Below are 9,767 nucleotides of genomic sequence, written 5' to 3'. Positions count from 1 at the left end.
GCCAACACCTCCACCGTTTCTTATAGTCTCAAGGGTCCTCCGGTCTCTGCTTCCTGAGTGTTGAGTTTACAGGTGTGAGCACCCACTCTACAACACTCACGTATTTTCTAGTTCTGGGAGCCAGATTCTGAAGTGGGTCTCGACATCCAAGTGTTGGCAGAATGCACTTCTTTCTGAGTCCAGAGAAGAACACACCCTCCTGCCCTTGCTCATCTAGAGACCAGCTGCCTGCCGAGGTTTGTGATCCCTCCTGCACCTCCACGTGCAAGACTGCAGGATGAGCTCTCTCTGCTTCTGGTGTGACATTGTCTCCTTCTTCCCTTGGGTCTTTGTGTTCTCACCTGGATGGAGCTTCCCAGACATCCTAGCTCATTTCCTCCATCTCGGCATCCTTAGTTTAAATGCACTCCCATGTCCCCATTTGGCATGTGGGTTATCACACAGATCCCAGAGATTGTGTGAGTGTCGCTAAGTAACTTTCTTCTGTCCACTGTGTTCTGGTGGGAAAATCGGAAGGAGCAAGCATTTAATGCTCTGGATCTGTGTCTCTGGCTGGCCTGACTCTGTGACTCTGGCTGGCCTGACTGTGTCTCTGGCTGGCCTGACTGTGTCTCTGGCTGGCCTGACTCTGTGTCTCTGGCTGGCCTGACTCTGTGTCTCTGGCTGGCCTGACTCTGTGTCTCTGGCTGGCCTGACTCTGTGTCTCTGGCTGGCCTGACTGTGTGTCACCTTCAGGGAGCTCCATATGCTCTGAACTCATGTTTCAGCTGAGCACCTGACTTTGCCTAGAAGACTTACAAAGAACACAATACATCTGACCACAAATTGCAACTGCTTTTCCTGAGATTTGTTTTGTTTTGTTTTTTTTTTCCAAGAGAGGAACTCACTGTGTAGCTCTGGGTGGCCTGGAACTTTTTATGTAGATCAGGATGGCCTCAAACTCACAGAGAACCACCTGTCTCTGCCTCCCGAGTTCTGGGATCAAGGGTGCGTGCTACTAAAATCCCCCCAAAATTTTTTTTTAGATAATTTGTATTTTTTTTTGTTTTTGTTTGTCCTCAAAAAATACTTCATGGAGTTGGGCTTGTCTCTTTTGCTACACCCAGACATGTCCCTTTCTGCCATTACCCTGGTAGGTTTCACAGTCTCCAGGGCGAGCTAAGGTTGGCTCTTCTCACATTTATGATGTAGCTAAGTTAGGATAACTTTTTTTTTCTTGGAGGACTAAGAGCCATGGCTGTCCACCATGGGATGAATATGATCCAGTTCTCTGCTTGTCATTTGTGGCTGTCTGCTAGCCACTGTCCCTGACTCTCTGCCACTGCATACATTTTAAGCTCAGCTCCTTCCTCTGTTTTCTGCCTTTGATCCACTTGCCTTCTTAGCTTTAAGTTGAAGAGGTGTTATGGAAAGGCCACCAACAAGCTTGACTGGCTATCCCAACCTAGTTACTCCCTGGAGAACATGCACGACAGGTTTACAGTGTGTCCTTCTCAGTGCATCAGCCTGAGGGTGGAGGTGCCACGTGGGGACAATGGTATGTAAGGTAGAGAGCACTGACTACCAGACAAAGAGTGAACAATTTGAGTCATGGATATTCCCCTCTGCGAGGGACGGGGGAGAGATGACTGGTCCAGGCATTGACTACACAGTGATGCTCCAACAGTGTGTTGGGTGACCACTACCCAAGGTTATTCCAAGGGCAAAAGTCTAACAACCCTACCCCCACCCCACACTCTTCTGACTGTACTTCCTTCATTCTTCTCTCTCTCTTCTCCCAAGAGGATCATCTCAGTCAGACATTTTGGGGAGAGCAAGCCCAATGGTTAGGATGCAGCCTCAGCAGGAGACTATGTTTTAACATCCCAAAAGCCTAGTTGCCATCTGTGCCTCTAGGCAAAGGATTTAATCTCTCTCAGCCACATTTTCCTAATCTGGAAAATGAGACTAAAATAGTACTTTCAAGCTTGTATGTTTTGGGGGGGGTTATGGTGGGTACAAAGCATTCATGTTGGTAGGGTGCCCCAGGCAGGTGGTAAACACTTGGTAAGTGGAAACTGTGATTTTCTTCGCTTCTGCCTAAGCATAGGGCTTCCTTGTGTTGTACCCTCTGGCTTAACAAACTGGCTGGCTTTCTCATGAGGGAATGGGCTTTCTTCTTTCTTAAACAATCTTTTCCTTCCTTCCTTCTTTCTTTCTTCCTTCCTTCCTTCCTTCCTTTCTTTCTTTCTTTCTTTCTTTCTTTCATTTTTCTGGTGTGTGTGTGTGTGTGTGTGTGTGTGTGTGTGTGTGTGAGAGAGAGAGAGAGAGAGAGAGAGAGAGAGAGAGAGAGAGAGAGTTTATGTACACTACAAGCACTAGAGAGAATATGGAGGCCAAAAGGGTGTCATGTCCTTTGAAACTGGAGTCATTTCTGAGCTTCCATATTGGTGTTAGGAGTCAAGCTCTGTAGGAGTTCTTAACTGCTGAGTTCTTTATTCAGGCCCTTCATTTCTTCCTAAAAGATTTATTTTATTGTTATTCATGTGTATTTATCTGTGTGATGGTATGCCGTGTGTGTGTGTGTGTATGCGCGCACGCGTGCGCGCATATGCATGCATGTGAACACTTGTGCACAGATGCGTGCAGAGGCCAGAGGTGCATGGTGCAAGATCCCTTGGGGCTATGGTTACAGGCGGTTGTAAATCATCGTACATGGGTGCTAACAGCTGAATTTGGGTCCTCTGCAAAGCATCAGTTGCATTGAATTGCTAAGCCACCTCTCCAGGCCTGGGATTTTCTTAAAAAGCAATAAGGTTTCCATCACTACTGACAAACCTAGAGAGACCGAGTCCCGAAAAGGTTGACTGTAGAATCAAGCATCGGGTAGAAAGCTTGACCTTGAAAGTCCTGTCTAACCCAGATACTTGGAGCCTCTGCTATTTTTGTTGTTGATGCAGGGTCTCAATGTAACTCCTACAGAACTGCAGCTCATTATGTAGACCAGGATGACCTCAAATGCAGACATCTGCTTGCCCCTGAGTGCTGGGATTAAAGGTATGCATTGCTGCATCCAGATATCTATGTCATATGGATTTTATTACCATCAACCCTGTGAGGCTCTGGAGCAGATCCACTGTGGACTTCAGCATCAGCTTTTCTAGCATAGGACATATCGTGGATTGTATTTCAGGGTTTTCAATGAAAAATTGAGGACAGTTGCAGTGCAGTTCTTCTGACTGCAACAGGAATCACCTGGGTAAACTGAGTCTGCATGGGATGTAGGAACAAGGGGACGGAAGAGCCAGTGGATGGGTAAGGAAGGCAGAAGATCATGGACTTACTAGAATACACACCGAGGACAAGGACTTTACACTTTCCTGTGTGCCCAGCATTAGTCCATCTCAAGTACAGATAAAGGGAGGCAGGAAGGAACTTTCCAACTGCCCATTGACATTGGATGATCATGAGGTCCCAGGCAGACAGGGGTAGCCACGTGAAATGGGATGGATTGGCGGCTGTTTGCTTCTCCTGTTTCCACAACCACACAGCCGGAGCATGCTACTTACAGCACAGACTGGCTTTAACAACAGGAAGCATGAGGTGTCAGCTGATGTCGTAGACCCTCTGTGGCAGAGTCCTCTGGTTGTGGTCTCAAGAGTCATGCTTACTGTCTGTCTGGGGTTCTCTGGGGCTGGTTATGGAATTCTCCCACCATTGGTGGAGTGCTGAAAGGACAGCTCCCAGCTCGGGGAAGCCAAATGAAGGACAGATGCTGAATCAGGCTTCCTACTGTTCCCCAGCAATCCCGATTGCCAGTTTGGACTTGTCTGCCTGGGGGGCTGGCAGCTTGTGAGCCTTCCATCCAGAAAGCACAGCTGAGATTCCTGGGTCCCCAGGGAATCTCATGACCCTCTGCTAGAAAGTCATAAACAAATGAGGGGACTGCCTGGCTTCTGAGGAGATCACAAGTCTCCATACTTCTTCCTGGTTAAAGTAGCCCCCAAATGTCCAGGCATTAAGCCCCGGGCATAGTTAGAATGGGCTGTATTCAGGATGTGGAAGCTGCCCATAGATGAAGGCCATTGTGTGGGTGACTGCCTGCTGCATGTGTTTCTATTTCTGCATATCTGTCTCCAAGGTGTTTCTGTTTAAGAGTTCTTCCTATTTCCCTCGTTTCCTGGTGGGATGTGCATGTGTTCCCTGTCAGCAGTCTACAGGCCTCTGTGTGTGTGGAGGAGTCTGTGAGGTCGCTTTGGTAGTGGTGTGGGGATTCATCCTGAGATGTTGTCGGGATGTGTATCCAGTGTGGGCCATTGGTTCAGTTACAAGCATCTGGGAGTGCAATGCTAACATGAACTCCTTGCTATAGGTTAGGGACCTCTGTTCCTAAGTTCTGCAGGCTGCATTCTTGTATCATATCTTTTAGAAAGCTGGCCCTTGAAAACAGGGATTTCAGTCTTAGTCCAGTCCGCAGCTAACTAGTGCCAGATCCTGTTAGGCAGTCAGTGTAGTAGCGTTGAGTGAGCCAGTGGGGAATTGGGTGTCTATGCCTCCGACTGTTCATCTAAGTTCATTTCATTTTTGTATGATTTTTGGTGATGCGTGGGTTGCCTGACAGAGAATCTCTGGTGTGTGCACGCGCGTGTGAGTGTGAGTGTGTGTGTGTGTGTGTATCTATAGTGTACCAGATGTCTAGAGGGAGCATGGAGAGACCTGGTTTGGGGACGTACCAGGTACAGACATGCTGATGCCTGTGAAACTCTCGCGTGTGAGGTGAAGCTTCACCGTGTGTACATACGTGCGTGTATGTGTGTGTATGTGTGCTGTGCACCCGCGCCCTGCCCACACCCCGTCTCTGCCCGCGCCCTGCGCTCCTTCTGGAGGCGGAGAGCCGGGTGCGTGGAGGGCACTGCGGCTCGGCCGCCCGCCCTCCGCGCTGCGGCTACCACACGTCACCATTCTCCCCGCCCCGGCCGCCGTCCCCGCCTCCGCGGTCCTTTGTAGCTGGCAGTGGCGCTGGCCTTGGTCACCGTAGGCTCCGCCCCGGCCCGCCCCGGCCCCGCCCCTCGCGGGCCCCGCCCCGGCCCTTCCTCCCTCCCTCTTTGCCCGACCGCAGTCGCGCTTGGGCCGCCACGGGCCCGCACCGAGGCGCTCAGCGCGGAGCCAGCGGTGGCGAGAGCTGACCGCCGGAGACGGGGATGGCGGAACGGCGGCGCGCGTGGAACACGGAGGACGACCTGCCGGTGTACCTGGCGCGGCCAGGCAGCGCGGCGCAGACCCCGCGCCAGAAGTACGGCGGCATGTTCGCCGCCGTGGAGGGCGCCTACGAGAACAAGACCATCGACTTCGACGCCTACAGCGTGGGCCGCCGCGGCTCCGCGCGCACACCACGCAGCGCTGGCCGACCGGACGCCGTGGGCCTGCCGTGCCCAGGCGGCAGCGAGGACACGGCCAGCGATGTGAGCGAGCCCTCGGGCTCAGCTGTCAGCTCGCCAGGCGATCGTGATGACAGACCACCGGCGTTGCGCATCCGATGTCCTGCGCCCCGCGACCTGCCACTCGGCCGGGACAATGGCCAGGTACCCTCGGGGCACGTGGGTCGGACGTGGGGGGGCGGGGCCCTTGGAGACCTAGGGCTTGAGTGGCGCGAGGGAGAGTGTAGGGCCCCCGCTGCCGCCGGGTTCTGAGGGACTGCAACGACCCCTCCCCCACATCATCCTACAAGAGGTTCAGAGAGGTTGTTGGATAGGCCAGGGTTGGCCAGCACAGCCTCAGAAAGCCAAGCCAGGTACTGAGAGGGGAAGTAAGTTGCTGCAGCTGCCGCTAAGAGACCTGTAAGGAGAATTTAAGCCTCGTTCTCCTTCCGGGGTTCTTTGAATAGGGGAGCATTCTCTGTCTTCCTTCTTCTATCTATTCGCTCACTCCGTGACTGTGGAGCGCTTAGGCTGCACCCGGCTCTGGGAGAGGTTCACGGAATGACTCTGTTCAGACAGCTGTTCCCCGCCCCTCCCTAGGGGATGATGTGGTTAAGGATTTAGATGGTGGGCAGTTAGAAATCATCCAGGACACTCCTGGATGTGTAAATTGTAGGCAAATCTGGGATTTGAACCCAGGCATATGGACTCCCTGACTTCCGAAAGTGAGGCGGGACATCAGGAAGAGACATGGCTAGGGCTTGGGCCTCTCAGGTTTTCTTCCCTAAGTTGGAATTTATCAGGAAACAGGGATGGCCAGACAGAAGAGTCCTGGACAGGGTGGGTGAGGTCAGAGCCACGTGTCTGGGAAACAGAAGTTAGAGCAGCTCTGGGAGCTGTCTCTTGAGCTCTCGGCTGGGCTGGCTAGGGCAGCTTGGCCCCACCCTCCAGAAGTTCCCTGGCTGGGGAGAACTGTGGACCCATTTCAAGAATTAAATTCAAGCAGGTAGAGAGAGTGATCAATAAATGCTTGCTATGGAGTTTCATCATCATTCTCGGTTTAATTAATTCGCCCTTTCCGTTAACACTGTGAGAGGCACAAAGTGAACCCAGAGGAAGAGTTTGAACAGGACTGTACTCTGGACAGGCATTTTGGAGGAGAAGAAAGTGGGCTGGTCTGAGGGCGGTGTTCTCGCCTCTGGGTCTGTCGCCTGCTCGGGAACTCTCCACGGTCCTGAATCTGTCGCCTGGGAGCTGGAGGCGGGGGCGAGCCAGAGTCCAGAGTCCAGTTCCCTATCCCTTTATCTCCTCCTTGGTAGTCCGACCTCGAGTGAGAAACAGACTCTCTAGCTCCACCAAATGCTTCAGGGTTCAGAAACCCAGCCACCTCCTGGAACCTGTCGAGATGTTTCATCTTCTTTAAGCTGTCTTCATCTGTGACCCGAGAGTGGCAGTCTGCTCTCTCGCCTTCCCTCAAGGGGAGCCACGGAGGCGAGTGCTCTTTGTGACTGGCCCAGAGCTGTCCTTTTGGCTTCGCGGCGCTGGCCAGGGTCATTCACACCAGCTTTGTGTCCAGCTCTGCCATGGCCGGCCGGGTAGCTGTGCCTTAGCGTTTCTGGACCCTAGTTGCTTCACCTGCTCCTTCCTGTGTTCTTACCACCCGGGTCCTCTGTCCTTTCTCCCTGGCTTCTTAGGGACCTGACAAAAGGCTGGGTCCGAGGCCTCCCAGTGCACTCTCTGGTAGGGACTTAAAGTAGAACTCATGGCTTCGCTGGATGGAGTAATTTAGTTTCTGAAGACCGCAGGGCATGGATTGCAGAAGGCTAGGGATCTGAGGCCAGCCTTAACCACTCCTGCAAAGGGTGCCCGGCCCCTCCCCCGCCCATCAGGCTCTTTTCTGGAAGGGAGGAGGAGTTTCAACAGCGCAGGCGCAACATTTGCTGTTGCCAGAGGCCGATTGCTGTAAAGCTTTGGTACCGGCTAAGTCGGCTTGGGAGCAGCAGTCTGTTTGGCCAGTAGTAAGCAGGGCTCCTCCCTCTGACTTGCACATGGCCCAGCCCCTCTCTGTAGCTTACCTGCCCAGAACCCCCTGGCTGACCCCAGGGAACGCCCGGGTACTGGCACCTATGATTTACTGGCGAGGAAGGGAATCCAGGAGACAGAAGTGTGCTGCAGCCATCCACAGCTTCTTTGGTCATTAACGAGAATTTCGGGGGCCAGCGCACAGGCGGGACTTAATGAGTAGAGAATCCGCTTCCTGACTCTGCCCCGCGGCGGTTAATTTACCTTATTTTATCTCTGTTAATGAGCGGTATTTTATTTCTGGAAGCTTCCGTTTCCCATCTGTACAAGGGGGAAAATGACAGACTAGTGTTTCCCGATATAAGCTGTTCTCTCTGAGCCTATAACCCCTCTTGGCCTTCTGCGGTGGACTAGGTAACTTGGCTTTCTCTCCCTGTCGAAAGGTCCCAGAGGGGTCCAGAGATTTTGTTCTGTTCTTCACCTCCCTTGGCAACCCGGAAGTGGGGGAGTGGGTCTATCCACAGGGTCAGTGGAGGGATTGTCCGGGCAGGAAATGAGCTCATTGGTAGGGAAATGGCTTGCTCCTGCCTGAGGGCAGCTGCCCGGGATTTTGAGGCCTGCTGGAGGCTCCCTTGTTCATCTTTTGTCCCCTTTTGCTGAAGTTTGGCAAGCTTTGTCCTGGCTTCTTGTCCACCTGTCCCAGAGCCACATCAGGACCCCCCCGGGGGGGGGCTTCGAACAATTCAAATGTTAGGCAGGAAAATCGCGTTTCTTCCCATTCCCCAGGGATGTGGAGACCTTAGTTCCCAGTGGTCTAGCTTTCTAAGCCTTCACTGCCAGGCCATATTGACAGGCCACTGAGAAGAGAGACCAGAAGAATCCCATCACCCATGGATTCGTAGCTAGTCCTTTCTGCTGCTTTGCCGCTCTGCCTGGGAGTGGAAACGGAGAGGGTAAAGAGGCAAAGGCTCTGGAGATGGGTCGGGAAAATGAGTTATCCTTAATTGATGCGGGCTGTTCAATAGCATGAATGAAGTCTTGGATTTGGATATGGAAAAGGGGATGGAAACACGGAGACCATGGAAGGCCTGGCCAGAGGGGGTCCTTAAGTGTGACCCTGGAGGGCTAAGGATGCTTCTAGCAATTAGGGTGGGTGCTGGCTCCTGGACCACACTTCGTCCCAAGCACAGGTTACACACATAAAGATCAGAGACACCTGTGGCGTTGCCCACGGCTTTTGCCCGTGCATCCAAAGGTCGTTTCTTGCTTTTAAAACACCACTGAAAAGCATATTCTCCTAGTGGCACGAGCGAGGCCTGGGCTTAGGCGAGGGCGCGGGGCGGGGGTCGGGGGCGGAGTGGGGGAATGGGAAGGGAAGCGCTTCCTGGTTCGAGCCGAAAGGGGCGAATCCGGTTCTGCTGCCGCCACCGGGAGGAGCTGTCTGTCTTCAGCGCCCTCCTCTCGCCCTGCCTCTCCCTCCTCCTCCCGCCCTCCTTGCCAAGCCGGGCGGTGCAGGCAGCCGGAGCAGCGGCGGCGGGCCGAGCAGCGGGGAGTGGGCAGCGGTGGGAGTCGAGCTTCTGTTCTTTCTTGCATCCCTCCCGGGTCTTTGTCGCCTCTCCCTCGAGTAGTGCAGCCGGGAGAGACCCGGGTAGAGCGCCAGGCAGACGTTAGTTCCAGCGGCCGGGCGGAGGGCTCCAGAGGGGCCATGTCTCATCAGGGGAAGAAGAGCATCCCGCACCTCACCGTAAGCGCCCCCACCCTGCCGCGGTGCTTTGTGGCTTGAGGGTGGTCGCCATCAGGGTCCAGACCCGTGGGGGTACAGCAGGGACGCCCCCGGAGGCTTCCTGCGTCGCCGTGAGTGGGGCGGGGCCCGGCTCGCCGAGGCCTCCCCCTCCCCCTCTGGGGACAATGAGGGGGAGCCCCGCATGGCAGGGCGGGGCTGGAGTATCCAGTCCCTCTCTCTGCGGGCGTGAAGCCCCCTCCCTCCGCAGGATGTGCCGGGAGGGTGGTGTGTGCCGGGAGGTTGGCGTGGCCCAGAGGATGCGGAGCTGAACAAAAGAGGGAGGGGCGCTGGGCCTCAGTCCCCCTCCCTCGGCCTCCGGCTAGGATGGGGAGGGTGTGCTGGGCCTAATGCACCTGGCCCCTGCGGCATCCTTCTCTTGCACCTTGCAGCCTTCAGAGGAAGGAAAAAGCGGTGGCTCCTCGCTTGTTAATGGGGTGGAAGGCCGGACTTGGAGCTGCGCCATGATGGATGCACTGCTCCCATACCTCACTGCAGCTGAGAATAGCCCAGTGGTCCATACTGTAAGCTGCGGCTTCTTAAGGGTTAACCGCTGAGGCTGAGCAGCC

At 54.3% G+C, this 9,767-nt stretch overlaps 1 protein-coding gene across 2 annotated transcripts in view; it reads left to right on the top strand.

The window, feature by feature from the left end:
• Positions 1-5,180: 5,180 nt before the first annotated feature.
• CRMP1 (collapsin response mediator protein 1) overlaps positions 5,181-9,767 on the top strand; it is a gene marked incomplete at both ends in the record, with an annotated part of 46,747 nt that continues 42,160 nt past the window's right edge. Inside the window, one exon of one of the 2 annotated variants that reach the window (XM_080927162.1) lies at positions 5,181-5,561. In XM_080927162.1, coding sequence (XP_080783288.1) covers positions 5,181-5,561 — 381 coding nt within the window. Of the gene's footprint in view, positions 5,562-9,123; positions 9,163-9,767 lie in introns of those variants that run through there. The other variant, XM_080927163.1, reaches the window with a different exon arrangement.

The sequence above is a fragment of the Micromys minutus genome (genome assembly GCF_963924665.1).
Source record: "Micromys minutus genome assembly, chromosome: 1".
In the NCBI taxonomy this organism is placed as follows: Eukaryota; Metazoa; Chordata; class Mammalia; order Rodentia; family Muridae; genus Micromys; species Micromys minutus.
This window is presented reverse-complemented; position numbering and strand designations above follow the sequence as displayed.